The sequence below is a fragment of the Primulina huaijiensis genome, chromosome 15 (genome assembly GCF_012295235.1).
Source record: "Primulina huaijiensis isolate GDHJ02 chromosome 15, ASM1229523v2, whole genome shotgun sequence".
NCBI classification, from domain to species: Eukaryota; Viridiplantae; Streptophyta; class Magnoliopsida; order Lamiales; family Gesneriaceae; genus Primulina; species Primulina huaijiensis.
In genome coordinates this window covers 19,770,809-19,791,705 of record NC_133320.1, presented here as the reverse complement: position 1 = coordinate 19,791,705, position 20,897 = coordinate 19,770,809, and the positions used below count along the sequence as shown (strand labels likewise).

At 34.9% G+C, this 20,897-nt stretch overlaps 3 protein-coding genes across 3 annotated transcripts; 2 read left to right on the top strand and 1 right to left on the bottom strand.

Moving 5' to 3' along the window:
- The first annotated feature begins 1,839 nt into the window (after window positions 1–1,839).
- Window positions 1,840–7,623, top strand: LOC140959961 (aminoaldehyde dehydrogenase 2, peroxisomal-like). The gene is made up of 15 exons (XM_073418040.1): window positions 1,840–2,021; window positions 2,283–2,425; window positions 3,231–3,311; window positions 3,393–3,541; window positions 3,760–3,852; window positions 3,942–4,065; window positions 4,156–4,221; window positions 4,320–4,386; window positions 4,610–4,686; window positions 6,119–6,232; window positions 6,547–6,624; window positions 6,710–6,861; window positions 6,981–7,041; window positions 7,236–7,342; window positions 7,432–7,623. The coding sequence occupies exons 1-15, from the start codon at window positions 1,913–1,915 to the stop codon at window positions 7,520–7,522; spliced, it is 1,512 nt and encodes a 503-aa protein (XP_073274141.1). The 5' UTR covers window positions 1,840–1,912; the 3' UTR covers window positions 7,523–7,623.
- A 1,593-nt stretch (window positions 7,624–9,216) lies between these two features.
- LOC140958584 (pyridoxine/pyridoxamine 5'-phosphate oxidase 1, chloroplastic-like) lies at window positions 9,217–15,270 on the top strand. Its single transcript, XM_073416085.1, has 14 exons — window positions 9,217–9,445; window positions 9,530–9,718; window positions 9,815–9,853; window positions 10,089–10,256; window positions 10,331–10,436; window positions 11,665–11,828; window positions 11,919–12,161; window positions 12,283–12,371; window positions 13,255–13,305; window positions 13,400–13,490; window positions 14,230–14,334; window positions 14,440–14,510; window positions 14,682–14,777; window positions 15,047–15,270. The coding sequence occupies exons 1-14, from the start codon at window positions 9,242–9,244 to the stop codon at window positions 15,111–15,113; spliced, it is 1,683 nt and encodes a 560-aa protein (XP_073272186.1). The 5' UTR covers window positions 9,217–9,241; the 3' UTR covers window positions 15,114–15,270.
- A 141-nt stretch (window positions 15,271–15,411) lies between these two features.
- On the bottom strand, window positions 15,412–19,308 carry LOC140958586 (uncharacterized). The gene is made up of 6 exons (XM_073416086.1): window positions 18,575–19,308; window positions 17,450–17,501; window positions 16,577–16,666; window positions 15,983–16,047; window positions 15,741–15,896; window positions 15,412–15,661 (listed from the first exon to the last, which is right to left on the bottom strand). The coding sequence occupies exons 1-6, from the start codon at window positions 19,238–19,240 to the stop codon at window positions 15,611–15,613; spliced, it is 1,080 nt and encodes a 359-aa protein (XP_073272187.1). The 5' UTR covers window positions 19,241–19,308; the 3' UTR covers window positions 15,412–15,610.
- Window positions 19,309–20,897: the final 1,589 nt, after the last annotated feature.

Sequence of the window (20,897 nt, the reverse complement as noted above, 5' to 3'; positions counted from 1 at the left end):
TGACACCTAAAAATATGACATATTACTTATTTGATAATGACATCCATGAATTCTAAATGTGATACCTAAAAAATATGACAATAAAATTGTTTAATTTGAAATCCTCAAATAATCGGATATGTGTATTTATGGGTAAAATCAATTATTAGTAACTCGAATTAGGTTTTCTTTGTATCAATTTTTGTATCACATTTTTTATTCACGAATGACACCACAGAAAATATTAACTTCAAACTATATTTTTTTATATCATCAAATAATTAAATTTGAGTCTTTAAAGGATAAAATCAAGTATTTATGGACTCGGATTAGATATTATTTGTATTAATTTAGATATCACATTTTAATTCACGAATATCATCATCAAAGACCACTCAATATTACCTTCAAACTGTATATTTTGACATAACAAATTAATTGATTTTTATTATTTAGGGAGTAATATAAAATATTTTTATATTCGAATTAGATACTTTTTATACTAATTTAGGTATCACATTTTAACTTCACAAATGACATATCAAAAGCCACTCAATATTACTTGAAATTATATTTTTTTATATCCCAAAATAATCAAAACTGAGTCTTAAAAGGGTAAAATCAAGTATATGTGATATCAAATTAAGTACTATTTGTATCAATTTAGGTAACACATTTTTAATTCAAAAAATTTATCATCAAATGACACTCAATATTAACTTCAAACTATATATTTTGACATTCTCAAATAATCGAATTTGAGTATTTAAATGGTAAAATCATGTATTTGCGGATTCAAATTATATATTATTTGTATTAATTTAGGTATAACATTTTTACTTCACGAATGTCATCATTAGTGTCGCTCAATATTAATTTCAAATTATATTTTGGCATCCCCAAATAATTGGATATGAGTATTTAGGGGGTAAAATCATGTATATGTAGACTCTAATTAGATACTTTTTGTACTAATTTAGGTATCAAATTTTAACTTCACAAATGACACCATCAAAAGTCACTTAATATTACTTGAAGCTCAAGTATTTTTTTACGCATGTGAAGTATTCAAATAGCCAAATCAAATATTTGAGACCCCAAAATAAGTATTTTATCAGTCAAAATAAGTAATTTTTCTAATTCCATGATAAGTGAAAAACTGTGTTTTTTCAAAAATTAGATTATATGAATAAGTCATCTTAACATATTTTCGATGAAAAGACCAATAATTATTGAATTTATAGTAATAACTCGAAGATCCTATTTTCTTACACGTGTGGAATATTCAGATAGTTAAATTAAGCATCTGGAACTCCAAAATATCAATTTTGTAGGTCAAAATAAATACTTAATCTTATTTCAAGATGGGTGATGATCTATGTTTTTTTTAAAATAAAATGACATGAATAAGTCATCCTAATGCATTTTTCATGAAAAGACCAACAATGATTGAATTTATGGCGATTGCTCGAAAATATAGTATTTTCTTATATATTTGGAGTATTCAAATAGTGAAATCAAATATCTGAAACCTTGTAATAGGTACTTTGTATGTCAAAATAAATATTTACTCTTATTCTATAATAAGTGAGAAACAATATTTTTTTAAAATTAAAATTTAGATGGGGAAGATACATGTAAATTTTGTGGATAAAATAAAATATTTATTTAAATAATAAAAAGGTAAAATTTTAAATTTTGAGTTTGTAGGGAGTTAAATATATCATTGTCAGGTATTATTTTTAAAAAATTATTGTTAAATACCGAATTTTAATTTGACAGATGTATTTTTTTCGAATTTACCATTAATTTATAAGCATAATCTAATGTTAAATCTACGCTAGCATTTATTTAACATAAAAAATATTAAAATGACTGTATTCAAACAACTTTCGAAGATACCAGTCCAGTACAGTCAGACACGACACTGATAATGGCGATCCCGATACCCAGTCGGCAACTTTTCATCGACGGCCAATGGAGGGAGCCCGTCAAGAGGAATCGCTTACCGATCATCAATCCCGCCACTGAAGAAACCATCGGTGCATCCCTTGAACTTTTCTTGTGGGTTGCGGTGTTGTGGTTTCATTTTTTTTATTTTGTGGCTGTTTGTATGCAGATATTACTTTCGTTTGTTTATTTGCGAATGGTGAACTTTCTTTATTTCGAAAGTGGGTGAAAATGAATTCCGCAAGTTAAATTTGAAACTGAACTAGATTTTTGGGTGGAGAGTCCTTAATTTAAAATTGATGAACAAGTATGGCGCAAGGTTTATGGGGCTCATGATTTTTTATGTGTTTCAGGCTTTATTCCTGCAGCTACTGCAGAAGATGTAAATATTGCAGTGGAGGCTGCTCGCAAAGCATACTTACGAAACGGAGGCAAAGATTGGGCATCAGCAACTGGGGCCCATCGTGCAAAGTATTTGCGAGCCATTGCTGCGAAGGTATGTGGGGTGTCTCGCGATCTGGGATTCTGTTAAAATCTGGAGGGAAAGATAATCAAAATATCGAGCTTCTGATTCATAGTGCATATTATTGAATTGATATTTCATTCGCATCATTTTGTTGCTTAACCTTCACTGTATTTTAGCCCGAGTTTTCTAAATGATTGTAATGTTACTTGCTTCTTTGCCCTAGCAGTTTAAGATTGTGGCTATTAGCCTTTGGGATTAGCAAATTCAAGAGACTGAGATTTCGTTTTGTAGAAAACAAGGAAATTTCAGTAAACTGAAAGAAAAAGAATGAACTTGATAGTTTGAATAGCTGAAGATACATAGGAAAGTTGGTCAACAATATGATATCAAATACATGGACTTATGTGACTATTTTTTTATGTGATGCTAGATCAGTGTACTTTAACAATGTGTCATCCTAATTCTACTTTCTGAAAAGTTGTGTGTGCTGACTCGTATGAATTGTGATCTTCCCATTTTACTACAATTGTGATTTTCATATTCTTAAAAAAAATTATTCATATTTTAAATTTTAAAGATCATGAAAAAATTTGCTTTCTGCTATTTTCACTTGTTTTTAGTTTTGATCTCGATGGAGCAAGAATATCTTGAAATGTTTTTCAATTCTGTTTCTTTCTTGCTTTTTAATCGTGGTATTAGATTTGGCCTTCCTTTGGTATTTGTTTCTGACGGACAATCATTAGTGAGATGTTCTTATTCACTAATAGTGGGGTCTTGAATCCAGCTTTCAGGCTTTAGATTTCCAAATTCTTATCCATTCCCGTAACATGTATAGATTACAGAAAGGAAGTCAGAACTAGCCAAACTTGAAGCAATTGATTGTGGGAAACCATTGGATGAAGCCGCCTGGGATATGGTATGTATCTAATGCCTTTGAACGTAACATCTGATTCTGTGCGTAAGGATACATATCATTTTTATTATCTCTCTTCTCCAGGATGATGTTGCTGGATGTTTTGAATACTATGCCGATATTGCTGAAGCATTGGATTCAAAGAAAAAAACTCATGTTTCTGTTCCAATGGAAACATTTAAGTGCCATGTTTTGAAAGAACCAATTGGTGTGGTTGGCTTGATTACACCATGGTGAGTGTGTACTCTTTGGTTGGCTGAATTTTATTTCTGAATCTGGTTTGCTAGGATAACTCTCTTAGCACCACTGGAAGATTGATTGCCAAGGTATTTTTTTCCTGATTATGCTTCTTAGTCGTGTTGACGTGAAAGATGGTTTTTACAGGTTTTTTCTAAACTACCTTGTTCAGCAGTTTTGATTGTTGTAAATTTATTTCTTTATAATTTCATAGGAACTACCCTCTCTTGATGGCAACATGGAAAGTTGCCCCTGCCCTGGCAGCTGGTTGTACTGCTATACTTAAGCCATCTGAATTAGCATCTATGTGAGTATATATTTAGATTCATTGTTTGGAATCTGCATTTTGGTGCCTTGTATAGGTGTATAGTTTGACCACGATTATTTCAACTGCAGTACTTGTTTGGAGTTGGGAGAAGTGTGTAGAGAGGTGGGTCTTCCGCCAGGTGTCCTCAACATTTTGACTGGATTGGGGCCACAAGCTGGTGCCCCTTTGGCTTCTCATCCGGATGTTGATAAGGTAATGTTGTCTGGCAGTCTATGCTTGCTTTTTATTTTGGTCCATTTGTTATTTGACAGTGTCAACAACGATTTCATATTTGATCAACAGATTGCATTCACTGGGAGTAGTGCTACGGGGAGCAAAATTATGACTGCTGCTGCCCAACTTGTAAAAGTATGTTTTAGTAGTGCAGTGCAGTTACTTGTTATTTTCTTTACTGTGCAATCATTGTACTCTGAAATTCGTCTGATTTTTTTTGTCTCTTCTTCCAGCCAGTAACACTTGAGCTTGGTGGAAAAAGTCCAATTGTTGTGTTTGAAGATGTTGATCTTGATAAAGGTTCGAGAATTTCAAACTAAAGCGATAGTTTTCTCTACAATTCACATATTTTGAAGAAAATGTCCAGTATTTACATTCTGATTCCATTGTCCTGTGGTTAAAAAAGGGTTTCATTTACCTATGAAAGCCAGATTGATTGGGTTGCAACCAAACTTTTCCAGCAGAATTTGTGATTTCAGAGTTCATGTGTGAAATCTGCTAACACTGTTTACTGTTCAAACAGCTGCTGAGTGGACTCTCTTTGGTTGCTTTTGGACAAATGGCCAGATATGCAGTGCTACTTCTCGACTCATAGTGCATGTAAGTATAAAATGGTGCATGAAAAAAAGCTTCTGTGAGTGTATAAGGAGCTTCCTCTCTCGTTATTAGTGTCTAGTGCACACAGCATGTATAGAAAATATTAGTGTAAAGAATTGTATTTTGTGAATTTTTTAGGTTGCGTTTGGATTGATGAATTTCAAATGTATTTTTGTTGTTTAGACTATGAACTTTGAACTCACCATTTACATCTTTATAAAATATTTCATGTTAATTTAGATGTATTTCAAATTCACTCAATTATGGTGTAATTTGAAACTCATTCTAATTTGTATTACTAATGTGTAAACAAGTAATGTGTGAAGTTAAGATTTGATCTATTGTTTCGTTGTAAACAATAAAATATAATCGAAATCTATGAATTTCAAATTCATTTCTCCAAGTGCACACGTAGGGTATTTAGGCACTCAATATTTTGGTGTCACACAGATAAGAACAAGTAGGCTTCTTTTTTTACGGTAAAGATTTAACATAAGTTCGGATTAGAACTTAAAAGAGCTCATTGTTAATCACATGAGAGAGATGAAATTCTCTCCAAATATCTATTATAGAATCCGAAGAGAGCACAAAAGTAATCTTGACAATCTCTCCTGTTTAACGGTCAAAAGTTTCTTAATTTGCAATGCCATGTTGTGAACAATTTTATGCACATGAGTTACTGGCCTAGATGATAAATCAAATCCCAAAATCAGATGTGTATGCACTAGGAGGCCTAGGGCCCAATCAGGAAAACACGTGGGGCACAGGGAATAAAATGGAGTGGGGGAGAAGAGAGTTAATTCATTCAGCATATTTTTTTACTGTTGCACACTGGCTGTTGCCAGGGAAAATTACAGAGATTCTCTCTGGGGCTTATTTGCTTTCTACGTTATATGCACATTATATTACGTTCTTTCACTTGATCATCATCATCAAGGCACTTTTCTGTCACGATTTACACTTCTTTGAACTAGCATAACAACATGGAATGAGTTTACTGTGATGAAACACTTAATGGACATCTATAAGTTAGAAGTTGTGGAAACAAGGCTGATCAAAGATGACTAGCTGACCAAATGATTAACTCTTCTTCATCTAGCCTTGAACAAATGAATTTGATCAAAAGGACGTGTAAAAAGTAGGATTATATGTTCACTCAGTCTGTTTTAGGGTGAAAAAAATGTTCTTCATCTGCTTGTTTCAATTGACCGAATATAAGAAGTTGAAAATCACTTTCTGGAATGGAAACTATGCATGGATAACAAACAGGCAGCTTAGCACCTTTAAGTATCTCTTGCTGAATAATAATAACTGATGAACACTTTCTATTCTGACGCACACCTGGAAGTTTGTCTTCTAACCCTTGATGAAAATCCGGTCTTGAATGCTTGATGTGTTCCACAAATTTTCCAATGACGTTAGAAGTTTTTTTCAGGAAAGTATTGCAGTACCGTTCTTAGACAAGCTTGTAAAATGGTGTGAAAACATTAAGATTTCAGACCCCTTGGAGGAAGGTTGCAGGCTTGGCCCCGTTGTTAGCAGTGGACAGGTAAGAAAGCTTGTTTCCTTTTGGTGTCGTTGAAACTAAATAAAGAATTTAAGAATCACTTGTGGTGTTCCTTGAAAATATGTTATTAAATGTGGTTGGGCTCCTCCTGCTTGAAACAACTTTGTTCGTAAGAACTCTAGAAATGGGAACCAACATTCGATTTCTTTGTTGATATGTCCTGGAAAAAGTTCCAGGAATAAGCTCACAGCTTTTTTATCAATTACTCATCCTCTTGTGCATAGTTGAACAAATCGAAACTTCGGTCTGGAATAAAGAGATGGTATTATTCATTAATTTTATGTTGTGTGCTGCAGTATGAGAAGGTGATGAAGTTCATCTCAACGGCTAAAGAGGAAGGTGCTACTATCTTGACTGGTGGCACACGACCTCAGGTAAATTCTCCAAATCACTGCCTATGACTACTTCTAAATCTGCTTAGGGTGATATTTACCGAAGTTTTTTTTTATCGACTTGCAGCATTTCAATAAGGGCTACTTTGTTGAACCTACTATAATTACTGATGTAAAGACCTCTATGCAAATCTGGAGAGAAGAAGTATTTGGACCAGTTCTCTGTGTTAAAACTTTCTCAACTGAAGAGGAGGCCATCGAACTAGCAAACGACACCAAGTGGGTTAACTTCCATTGTGAATAGATTCTTATATATCCTCTAGCCTTTGGTTATGATACGATATCTAAACTATCTTTTAATAAAATTTGTTTCCTATCAAAAAAACTATCTTTTACAGATACGGTCTGGGTTCTGCTGTATTATCACAAGATTCTGAAAGGTGCGAGCGGTTGACCGAGGTAATAATCTTTTTCATTTAATATGTAGCTACACAAAAGAAAAAACGATCTACGTGTAGCATCCACACTTAAAAACTTTATGTATCAAAACATTTTCTCTTGATGCTGACATTAATTATTCTGCAAAGTTTCAACTAAACTAGTTTGATCCGTATACGAAATGGAGATGCCATAATGTCTTTATTTTCTACAAGGCGTTTCAAGCGGGAATTGTCTGGGTCAACTGCTCACAACCATGCTTTGCTCAAGCTCCATGGGGAGGCAGAAAGCGTAGTGGTTTTGGGCGTGAACTTGGGGAATGGTAATTCTAAGCCTTTTTATGTGTGTTACCTCTTTGTGTGTGTGTGTGTGTGTGTGTGTGTCATTAACTTTAGTTTATTGTTTTCGCAGGGGACTGGAAATCTACTTGAATATCAAGCAGGTGACACAGTATGTTTCTAGTGATGCTTGGGGTTGGTATCAATCTCCTTCTAAGCTATGAGAATTCACTGATTTGTATTACTGTTCTGGACTTTAATTAAAAAAAAAAAAACTCGTGCAGAACATTCTGAATAAAATCCCTTCTTTTTTTTGTTTGGTTAATTGCTCTTTTTTTGTGAAGTCTCATTTTTCCCAAAAAGACTTTGGAACTTTTTAGATGATTCAGCAACAGATTCCTGGAGTATTAGCAAGGAAACCTTTCTCTTTATTCATTCTCTTTTCTAAATCTAAGTTTATAAAAACATTCAGAATATTTAAATTTATAATGAATGACAAATGTTGAACAAAAAATAAGTCAAATATAATTAAATGAAATCATTTAGTTCGTATAATAAAAAAATAACATTTATGAACAGCGTAGAAAAAAAAAATTTTACGTAAAAGAAATTTGACAACATTGGTTTGCGGTGTTATTATTTTTTATATTTTCCTTTTCAATTTCTATAATTACCATAATACGTCTATTTTATTTAACCTACAAATTATCCTTGTTTTACAACTTAATTACAAGCAATGATAAAAAAAAAAACGAAAAACAAAAAAACAAAACAAAACCACGATTACAAAAGCGTGCAATGCGTGTTCAGAGCGCTAGTTTGAATGATTGTCAATAATTTCAAGAGAATAGGAAATTGGCTTTAAAATCAATCTCCATCCCAAAAAAATCGTGTTTGCAATCTTTGATCCACTAAATAATGTTTATGTAGTCTCTAGGCTCATATATCTTTTTTGGCAAAAATTTGTGTGAGACGGTCTCACGGGTCATATTTTATGAGACATATATCTTATTTGGGTCATACATGAAAAAGTATTACTTTTTATGTTAAGAGTATTATTTTTTATTGTAAATATCGATAGGGTTGACCCGTCTCACAGACAAAGATTTATGAGATTGTCTCACAAGAGACCTACTCATCTTTTTTTGGATGAAAATTGATACATAACATTGAAAATATAATATATGAACGTGAGACCGTATGATATACAAAACAGATAAAGATTCATTGATATACAAAACTGATAAAGATTCATATGAACGTTTGAGTAATAATACAAGTGTATCAAGTGTTACTTTTATATAAAGATTCATATGAACATTTGAGTAATAATACAATTTCTATATGAACTTTTTATATAATATACAAAACAGATAAGGATTCAGAGCTGGTACTACTATATGATTTTTGAATACCCAAACATATATAAAAAAATATTAATATTAATGACACATGTCTTTTCTCGAATGAAAATTGATACAAAACATTGAAAATATGGTACTAACATATGATATTTGAATATCAACTCTTTCATATCTATATTAATATATGAACGTTTGAGTAATAATATAAGTGTATCAAGTGTTGATATTAATATAGTTATTCCAATACTCAAAATTTTATCTTTGTAGCATATCTAGAACAAGTGTAGCAAGTGTTGATATTAATATAGTTGTTCTAATTTTATACTAAAAATTTTATTTTTTGTACCAGATTTAAAACAGTTGGTACTCAAATATCATATATTAATAACATATTTTTAATATTATGTAATAATTTTTAAAAAGAAATATAAGCACATGAAGTGAGAAATTTTTTTGTGTGGATCACAAAAACATTTTTTCCTCTAACAAAAGATTAAACACAAACTCAAGTTACTTTTTTTTTTTTCCATAGTCAAATATTGATGAAGAAAAAAAAGTTGTACATGCGATTGCTAATGAATGGCCAACATATATGAATATCCATTCCACTGTCCACACCTTGTTCCTCTCCAAGAGAAAAAAATGTTGCTGCGTAAAGTAAACGGCAAGTCCATGCAATGTTTTCTCGCCAAATTTTCTCCTCTTCCGATGTCTATTGCTGCACTGAATCTTCATGTTTCTGCTCGTAGCAATGATCAAATCCTCGGGCCTCCTCTTTCCCATGTAATAGAGCAACCTGCGCTTGATGAGTTTTACTCTTCAAGTTAGAATATTTACACTGATTTCAATCTTGTCTGGTGATTGTAGATTAAAGGATTAGTGGGTTCATGCTCGAGGAGTGGTTCCCGTGAATCCTGTTCTGGTTTTGTTACTGGAGTGAGAGCAATGTCGTCTGCCGAAGTTGTGCGGGACCCATCGTATCTAAGCCAGCGGGAAGCTATGGAAATCGATGAACTTCTCATGGGTCCGTTTGGGTTCAGAGTTGATCACTTAATGGTCATTTTTCTTTTTGTTAAGTTTAAGTTATTAGCTGTGGTTTTGTGTGTATTGTCGTTGGGTGTTGGGTTGAATTTTGGAATATTTTGAATGTAGGAATTGGCTGGTTTGAGCGTGGCTACTTCAATTGCTGAGGTAAATTTTTTGGCTGTGTTTTGTTTTATAATTAGTTTCTTTGTGACGGTAAAGGCTTAAAAAGCAATTGAAGAGTCAAATGAGCTAAAATCGGTCTGCGAAGTTGATATCTTGTAGACTTTTACACATATATTTTTCCCGTGTCACAGTGATTCTCATCTGTTTCTGCATGAAATTATCTCAAATTTTGAGTTTCCTTGAACATCAAGATTTAAAGAATGTCACTGTTCTGTAGGTCTATAAACCATCTGAATTTAAGCGTGTTCTTGCTATATGTGGCCCGGGGAATAACGGAGGTGAGGGTCTTATCGCAGCTCGTCATATGCTTCATTTTGGATACAAACCAGTAGTCTGTTATCCAATACGTACTGCTAAGGCTCTTTATAATGGACTGGTAGCACAGGTAATAGATATATATCGAGTTTACTAGGATTCATATTTGAATTATAAGCTTCGCTCATGCATGAGTTTTTGTAGTTAGAGTCATTATCCATTCCGTTCCTGTCGGTGGAAGATCTGCCGTTGGATTTGTCGGAAAGCTATGATATTGTAGTGGATGCAATATTTGGATCCTCATTTCATGGTACTTGTACTTTCTTTAGATTTAATATTTCTGTAAACTTATGCATGGAAATACTTGTGTGCGTTCTTTAGCAGATTTTTTCTTTTTGGGTAAGTAAATAGATTTTATTCACAGTCTAGTGTTCATACAAGTACACTGGCATATCCAGGTGAAAAATAGTACAAAACATCCTACACCATCATTCTAACATTCCAAATACATATATTTGAATCTTCCTAAAAACATCGTCGATGTTTGGCTTTTCATTCTCAAAAATACATAAATCTTTGGCGGTTTTCTGCAGCAGGATGCCGTGGTATTAAACTCCTTGAAATAATTCGGGCACGGTTACTTTCTTATGGAGTTATTCTGAAAGTTAATTTATCGATCATTCCTGTGACATGTTTTTAGCCAAATCCTTAGCCACTCTGCTTTTCTTGCATTTTATGTCTCGTTTAAGCAATTTTGCTTGGAAGTTGGAGCGATGTATGTTATAAGAAAGGGAGAGAATGATTTAGTTCTTTAATACCTTTATTTGGTTTGTATTTTCGGTCTGGATCAATTACTTGGATAAATGAAAAAAGAAAGCAAGGTTTCTCTAGCCAATACATGTGTACTTTGAAAGTTCCTTATTTGGCTCCCATTTGGTGGGCATAACACTTAATCATCTAATTCGGTGGTTATGAATTTAGACCTAAACTCTAGGCTGACATAGTATAAATCTTCTGTCAGGCAACATAATCGATTGCATTAGTTGCAGGAAAATTCTATCATAAAGGAGAAAACATTTGTTATGCATAAGAAAAATGGTTTATCAACGCTGCCAAGTTATTACTGCATTACAGATGGAGATAGTGACATTTATAAGATTAAGCATAAACATCCTAATGGCTGGCTACCTCTGAGAATTATGTCAAAGACCTGCTTAACTCTTGTAGAAAATGTGTACGCCTATTTGTTAGGTTGCTTTTTGTTCATATCGGCCATAAATATACTTCATCGGAATTGGTGTTTGCCTTGAAATCTGATTCTAGTTTATGTCAAATTATCAAATCAAAAGAGCTGCAGCTTCAAATATTTGTTGCTATACTTTAAAAATGTTATTTTATTCATGTACACTTCAACTTCCATTAATGCCATTGAGTTCAAGATACGGGCAGCTTTCATCTGATTTCTGTCATCTGCTATTTTGTAGTAGCATTAGTTTTATCCAGTTTTATGTCTACAATATTTTACTCAACTCATCCAGGTAGCCCAAGGCCTCCTTTTAATAATCTGATACAAAGGTTGGTTGCATTAAGATATCTCAATCAGAAAGAGAAATTACCTGCCATAGTATCTGTAGATATTCCATCAGGATGGCATGTTGAAGAAGGTGATCTTAGTGGCAAAGGCATCGAACCAGACATGCTGGTATATATCTACTGTTAAAAAATTAGTGTTCACCTCACCCTTTACTTTTCATATTGATATTGATGAGGACATGAAAATGATGCTACCAAGGTTTCACTGACTGCTCCTAAGAAGTGTGCCAAAAAATTTTCTGGTCGACACCACTTTCTAGGTGGCAGATTTGTTCCCCCATCCGTTGCAGAAAATTTCAAGCTTCAACTGCCAACATATCCCGGGACTTCTATGTGTATCCGGATTGGAAAGCCTCCACAGGTCGACATATCAGCTCTTAGAGAGGATTATATCGCTCCTGAGTTTTCTGAGGACCGAGCTGAGGTTGATCCCTTCACTCAGGTATTACTTCATGTCAACCTGAGTTGACTTGGCTAAATTGCCTGTAGTTTGAGATGATGACTTACTACTGTAGTATGCAAAATTTCTTCTTTATCAGCTGAAGCATTTTCTATTTCTCTAGTTCCAAAAATGGTTGGATGATGCGATTGCATCAGGTATGAAGGAACCAAATGCTATGGCACTGTCCACCGCTGGAAAAGAAGGGAAACCGTAAGTTTTTTGCCGTGCTTATTTTACCAGTCGCCAGTGATATGCTTGCTAACTAGACACATGAATATTGTCTATGAATTTGTGGGAATGTTAGATAAAAATGTACTTTGGTTTCTATAGTTTTACGTTTGTGTGTTTTTTGTGCTTTCTGTTTTTTTTTCTTCTTCTTCTTTTAGCCTCTGGATTATTCAAGATTTTTATTCATTATTGAGTTGAAATGAAATGTAGTTCCGTGGTTGAGTATTGGCTTACCGTGCAATATGTTTTGAACTTTTGCTAGGAAATGTAGCCAAGATCCAAGCGTTTAGGTGGATAAATGATTTCACGAGAATGGATCGAATTAAAAATAAGTGTATTACAGAAAATTTTTGGATGGCAACAATTGAATATTAAGTAGACTTGTAGAAAAGGAGAAGATAGTTAACGATAACTGGGCAGAATAAGTTGTATTTAGATCATTTGAAGATAATAAATATTTGAGGCTGTAATTTGAAGGAGACCAAGATCCAAGCAGCAGTTCCAAATAGTTTTAGACTAAGGTGAAGATGATGGAGGAGGTGATTACTGTGTTTTTTCATAATAGATCTGTAAACTCATGTGGGCAAATTATTGGTATGCTGGGAAAGAATACAAGTGTAGAAATTAAATCTTGAAGTCCGTTGGAGCTTAAAGAGTCGGTTTCCACAATCTCCTCGCCAAATCAAATCTTAGCACATGCTCTACTTGATATGATGATCTGACCTTAGCCAACAAATTGATGATTGTTAGGAATCTTGTTGTCTGGTGATTTTGTTTGGTTCTGGCAAAAATGTCTCTTTTACAAGTTAGCTTTTACTTTTCTTTTTCAATAACCAGTCACATAAATCTTGTTGGTTTGCCGTAGCTCGGTGAGAATGATGTTGCTGAAGGGATTCGACAAAAATGGTTTTGTCTGGTGAGTTCAGCATTATCACATTTATGATACCTTTGTTAAACTTTGTTTCGTTTTTCACCTTTTGTGAAATCTCTACCCCTTATCTTCTGATCAGGTATACAAATTATGAAAGTCCAAAGGCTCGTGAGATATCAGAAAATCCTCGTGGAGCACTCGGGTTTTATTGGGGTGCTTTGTTCCGTCAGGTATCTCATATATTATCATATATATCAGGTGGTGTTGAAGTAAATTTATCAGCACTTTTTCTCAACTTTCTTTATCCAAGGGAATATCTTGGATTTCCTATCACAATTAAAAAATACGGAAGTGTAAAACATGAAGCTCGAGGTACTAATAAAGTGATGATTAACCTATAGTCTCCAGCATCCCTAAAACATCCTTTCTACACGCTGAACCTCCAAAACTAAGTTGCAGCTGGAACCAGAGCTTGACAATCACTTGGGGTACATGTAATCCAACCCATAATCAGCCCAGCAATAAAGGAGCAGATTGTCTACAAAAGATTTACCAATTGGAAGTTCAAGGAAAAGAAGGGGTTCTAGCCACCATACTTCTAACAGATTTAGATTTTATTCTCAGCATTTCTGCCATAGAAATAAATGATTACCCCCTTTGGGATAATTGTAGGAAATCTTTTCAATTTTTGTTGCTTGGTAGGGATAAGAACATTTCTTGCATTTAAATTTGGAGCTTTATGAATAAAAGAACAGCTTGAATTTCCCTCAAATATATTTCTTGAGATAGTAAGATTCCCTTGGAACGAGCCTCAAGAATATGAAAACAAAATAGGTAGGGAGGGCAGGAAAATTAGAAAGCAAGTAGGATTCACTTAAGAGTTTATAGTATCATCAAAAATATATGCTTCTATGGTATAATGTCTCTTTTAAATGATTCCAGAGGTTCATTTCTGTGTTGTTGCTGTAGATAATAGTTGAAGGATCGGTGGAAAAAGTTGCAGATGAAGAATCTGAGCAATACTTCCAAAGCCGTCCCAGAGGGAGCCAGATCGGAGCAATAGTTAGCAAACAGGTTCTCTTACTCCCAATTTCTATCTCAGAATTTGATCTCTTATATCTTGTTAATTTCTCCATTTTCTGAATATTTAACCAAGTTCTGTCTCTTGTTTTTCTTCAGAGCGCTGTGATCTCTGGACGGGAGATTCTCCACCAGCAACAAGAAGAACTCAAAGCTCAATTCTCTGACGGGTTTGTTATTTTTTTTCAACCACTAAATGCTAATTATGCATCTACTCCGGATGCACCATTTCAACAGATTGTATACTACAGTAACATTGACTTAGTATCATCTACAAAGCGAACGATCCTTATTTCACTAGTTGCGTCTTAACTAACTTTAGCATCTGAAAATGGTACCAGAAGCCTGATTCCAAGACCCAAATATTGGGGAGGATACAGACTCAAACCGGAGCTTTTCGAGTTTTGGCAAGGGCAGCCATCGAACTTGCATGATAGGTAAGCTATTGTCGAATTATTGATGTGTGTAGATATCGCAAATAGTAATGCTACATAAATCTCTTGTCGTGAACAATTCAGGCTCGTCGAGATTTTATAGCTCCATTCATCCTTTAATATTTCAGCAGTCAGCCTTCCATTTGAGCTAATTTCCTCAATCTCGTGCTGAGATTTTGACTGGACCAATCGTGAGCCATTTTCAAGCAACATGGTTCGACTGGCTCATAGCCTCTTTCAACTAATGTAATCTTGTATTACAACATTGACAGGTTGCGCTACTCTCCACAGGATATTGGTGGAAAGAAATTATGGAAAATAGAGAGATTGGCTCCATGAACGGCATTCATTGCATCCTCGTTAACAGGGTTAAGCTTGCTTCTTGCCACGTTTGGCTTCTTGCTTCATTCGTGAACGAGTTTGCATATGTATTGTTTACATATAATAATAATACACACACACGTACACTCAGGGGAGGACGTAATATTTAAGTCAAGCGGGAGTGAAATGCAGTGAAGGAGGTGACGAAATGAAAATTTCCAAAATATTGAGCAGAAAGTAGATTTTTTTTCTTCTGACTCCCCAATCCAATCCATCCATCCTTGTTTATAACAATTTGTTTCCTTCCGGTCTTAGATAAGAGGAAAAATCAGTATTTGTTCTAATTACATTATTCAAAGTCATTACACAAGTACAAATCATGATGGACCCAAGAAGTTGGCAGAGCTGATAAGATCATATTGTGAGGGTAAAAATTTATATTTAAACAAAAAACAAAATAAGAGAAGAAAATTACTCGTATAAATGGATCTATCAGCCAGGTCTCGCTTGATAATTCATGTTTTACGGACACGATCACGCCAAGAGCCTTGCTGCATAGTAAGAACCTGCGGCAACAAAAATTTTTAAACTCGCAGCACTACAAACTAAAAATAATCTCATTCAAAATGGTGTTATTTCCTGCACCTGGTCACTGAGAAGGTTGCTCACTGGATTAGTTTCAACAGTTTCTTTTTGTAGACGATCTTCACTTTCTTTGTTCGATTCTGCTGGTAGTGAAAATGAAGAGGCCCCAAACATAGCTTCATCATGAGCAGCCTTGATTTCTTCCTCTTTGCGACTCTAATGGAACAAAACAAATCAGCGAGATTTTTTCTTAAGAAAAATATGTAGATACACAAATAAGCATAAACAAGGTTGTGGGTTACCTTAACAGCAGAAAAACGAAAGCTTTGTCCTATGTGCTTGACTAACACAGCGTCATCCTCTCCAGCTGCAAATATGTAAGGTGGTACAACAGAGAAAAAGGTTGAGTTGAAAGAAAAGTTGTTCCGGGAAGATTACTGATATCAACTATTACAAAGCATAATCATTGCAACATAACACGAGAAATATCTAAACTAAATTAAATCAAATCCAATTTACAAGTACAGAAAAAGATCATCCTATAAAGTGTGAAGGTGTGGTTTGCTGGCTTCAGTTAATTTCGACTCAACAGTTGGAAAATTGTTTTCAGTAATAAATTATTTCTTCAGTTGATGTAATATGTTTTTCATTAAGATTGTGCTTGGTTTAATATTTTCTTTTTAAATAGCAAGTGACCTATTCTGAAAATTAAAAATACGTTCGCCCATAAGGAACGAGACAGTAGTGATGAAATAAATCTGAAGGCGGTGTTAATCTTGTGTGTTAAGAATTATGTACTCGTTGAAAAAATTTATTTGAAAATTAATAATAAAAAACATAGACATGGCTTTCCAGTGGAGAAAACCACTGAAAATCAAATAAAGGTATGTCTTAACCTTCAACTTCCTCGTCGTCTAGAGGGGCATCCATATTGAAGTCAAATCGTTCCCATCCTGATCCCTTTCCCATCGTTTCATCATTTTCAGCTACAAGCAGTACTATCTTATTATCAGAAACCAGATAACGAAATAAAACATAAAACCAATATCGCATATTCACCATTATTCAGAGCTCCACAATTTCACAAAATTAATCAACACTGAGAGAGTAGTTCCAAGCAAATAAAGTCAAACCCATATTGACTGTGGTGCAACCAAAAGCAAAATGTGCCTAATAAACCACAGCGTGGAAATCTATGAATCAGTGTCCAAAGCTGAGAAGTTTATGGAAGTTAAAATCAACTGAACATTTATTAAGTCGTCTCAAAACATGACACGTATGAGATTGGACAGTTGTCTACAGTCATCCCCAATGGATAGAACAGTAATCTAAAAGCACACACAAAGGGAAAAGATGAACCCTTTTTTTCCTGTATGTAGGAAAATTGCACAAATCACAACTTCAAGAAAGCCTGTAGATTTTTCAGGGGGTTATATTGATTTATTGCATCAATGTCTTTAACATTAGATTCTTCAATCATTTCACCTCTACGGAGCATTATCGCTAAACAAATGGCATATTCCCAAAAAACACCATGAAATCCAAATAAGAAACATTAATAAGGTGGTTTCAGAAGAAACATGGAGAAATCCATATGAGACCAAATTTAGAGTGGTTGAAATAAAATCTAGCAAACATAAATGCTGGCATAATTGACAGCCAACTATCACTAACAACAGCAGAAGCAAATTTTTTGAAGCAATGATGCAACAAATGGACATGGATTTGCACATCAGAAAAGCCAAGTTGAGGAAGGAGGACATCATTACCAGTTTTTAATAGTTGAAGCTTCATCTTGGCTTTGACTCTTTCGGCTGGAGTCTATTCAAATGAAAATAGAACCGTTACCAGGCTACAACATAGCTGGACAATTAAGATAGAGGAAATTTAAGCAATTTAATTGCAACACATACTGCGCTTTCATCTAAAGGTAAATTCTGAAAATGTATCTACACGTCTGTGAAACATATTCTGCAAATTTCTTCTTTGCCTTAGTGAGATCTACATTGACTCAAGGAAAAAAATGACAAAGAAACAGAGTCACGACACTGCATGCATCGACCATGTAAAATTTGTCTAGTCTAAATGGGAATGACAAAGGTTTTAATCTTATGCTAAAAACAGCTACAGTTTCAAATTATTTTTCCTTATTCTGTACACAACCAATAAAGCGAGTAATGACGACTAGATGCAGCTTCTTTAGGGCACTATCCACACTTAAACGAAGTTTCAACAGCATCTAGTCAAATATCCTGGGACTTGGAATTCAGCAAAGTATAGAGCATAATTCACACACGAGCAAACCTGCAATCAAAAGTGACATGCACCTTGATCAGGGTCCTAAGAATCTCATTCATCCATCCATCCATCCAGTCACCAGAGAGTGGCATCAAATGAAAGACAGAAACTGAACAACTATTCCCACATTACTACGAGGCATCCTATCCACAAAGGAAACCATAATGTGAACTTTCTTCACTACAGGTAACAAAAGATCTAGTTCATAGCCTCAACCATTCTTACACGAAGCATAATTAGACTTTGATGTCTCAGAAATCAAAACTCAAAGGTTAAAACTAGAGTGATCACCACAATTGGCTTTTGAGAGTCCAAGATATTTATACCTTTAAAAGCAACCACCTACAGCTACTTACCCATATTGTTTCAACTCCATCAACATCTGATGCATGTTTCTTTATCTAGTAACTGGTGTAGAATATAACACTTATCACATTCTTGTATAGCAGACAATCCACAGACAGAATTCCCTTTATATAAAATAAAAGTACACATACATCACGTCACATGCAATACAACCTAAAAAAAATACTTGCAGAAAACATGTCTTGAAAATGAAACCAACATGGCAATAAATTCTCTGCAGCAATACTCACCATGCGATTGTAACCTTCAATCAATCTAGCAAAATCAATTCCACCTTCTTTTCTGCCACCATTCCGCACCTCTATCTGCTTTTTACCCTTTTCATGTGATCCACTCCTCTCGCTCCTTTCTCCACTCCTTTGTCTCGACACCCTATCACGGCTCGTGCCCCTACGCCTTGAATACCTATCTCGGCTGCAACTCCTACTTCTGCGCCTCGAGTGCCTATCCCGGCTTCGACTCCGACTCCTACTTCGGCGCCTTGAGTGTTTGTCCCGGCTTGGGCTACGGCTACTACTTCGGTGCCTTGGATGTCTATCCCTGCTACCGCTGCGGCTCTTACTTCGCCGTCGTGAATGCCTATCTCTACTTCTGTCTCGAACAGGGCTCCGGCGGCCTAATTCTCGGTTTCGGATTTTTTCTGTAGGCTTTATGCTGAGCTTGTTCTGGATGGATTGAATCTGAGCTTGTTTTTCGAGTTCAGATGATTTTGAAGGGCTCGAAGCTTTGACGAAGCCACTGAGAAAGGATGAGGCGCTAGTAGGTAGCGCGGAGCCCCTGGACGGAACGTCGCCGTTTGCGGAAGAGTTAAAGCCGAGTCCTTGCTTGAATCGTGCGGCGCCGCCTCCTTTACGAGTCAGTTCATCGTAGTATGCCGCCAATTTCTCGTCCTCCATCTCCAAAAATTGTCGATCAAAAGGAAACAGACGCTGAATTGGAAGGCGTAGTCGTGTATTAAGGCACTGGTAATGTCTCATAAAAATAATAAATTATCTTGGTTTCAGCTTGGACTACTCTCTATTTTTTAGACCTAATAATTTGTGGGCTTTAATTAAGTTGCCCATTTTCTATAATCATTTTTTATATATAATTTTGTTTTTATGACCTTTTGTTTAATAACCCATCTTTAATTATTTATTGCTAGGTTATGGACTTATGACTAGGGGTGGGCACGGGTCGGGTTTTTCGGGTTTCGGGTAGTTCAGATCGGATACCCGATTTTTTCGAGTAGTAGTTTCATTACCCGGACCCGATCCGATTCTGGACAATACCCGCCTTTTCGGGTACCCGATAAGGTCGGGTTCGGGTTTTTTTTTTGACAAAATAACATTTTATCATTTTGTGCCTATCAAATCATATGTGACGAGAAAATAGGCTTATCAAAATAATATTGTCTCGTGAATGTCTACAAAAGTTAAACACAAAAAAATCGAGCATAAACTATTTAGATGCATATATAAGAAATTAATAGGGGTGTCAAACCCGACCCGCGAAATTTTTTTTTTCAACCCGAACCCGAAGCAACCCGAAAACCNTCGGGTGGGTTGGGTCGGGTTTCAGGTCAACCCGCGAAATTTTTTTTTTCAACCCGAACCCAACCCGAACCCGAAGCAACCCGAAAACCCCCAACCCGAACCCGTATAACCCGACTCAACCCGTCTAACCCGCGTAACCCGAATTTTATTTATTTTTTTAAAATTTTTTTAAAAAAATTAATGAAAAAAATTCAAAAAAATAATAATAATATTTTAATTTAACACATAATAACAAAATTTTCGATTTAAATTTGAAAGTTTAATCGTAGAAAATTAAAAGTATATTTACTAAATCAAATAAAAAATTGTTAAAAAAATAAAAATATGCAAAATAAATATTAAATTATGAAAATTTATCATATAAATATACAATAAATTTTGTTCAAACATACAATATATAAAAATATAGGTAATATTTTCAAAAAAAAATGTTCGCGGGTCAACCCGCGACCCAACCCGAAACCCGTCTAACATGGCACTAACCCGAATCCACCCAACCCGAACCCGAAAAACCCCAACCCGAACCTGATTTTTTTCGTGTTGGGTCGTGTCGGGTTGACGGGTCGTGTCGCATTTTGACACCCCTAGAAATTAACAAGTCTAATCTTGAAATCCAACTTAGATCTTCACCAAAAAAATCAGAATTAACTTCTTGTTTGACTTTCAAACTATCATCTGGAATGTTTCATCACCTGCATAAAGATGTAAATTTATTAAAAAAAAAATGAACTCGTCCAATTATCATCTGGAATGTTATAAACAAACATATAGCCCATATGTTTTTTTTTTGCAAAATGTGTTTCCAATTTATTAAACTGGACCGATCCAATTAGAAGCCCATATGTTTTTTTTATTTTTAAAAACAATTGGGTACCCGATCGAGTAATTCGGGTAATAATAATTACCCGATTTTACCCGAAAATTGCACCCGATCGGGTTCGGGTCAAGTGGAACCCGAAAAACCCGATCCGATTGCCCACCCCTACTTTAGACCGCGTTCTTTGAGAATTCATGCGTG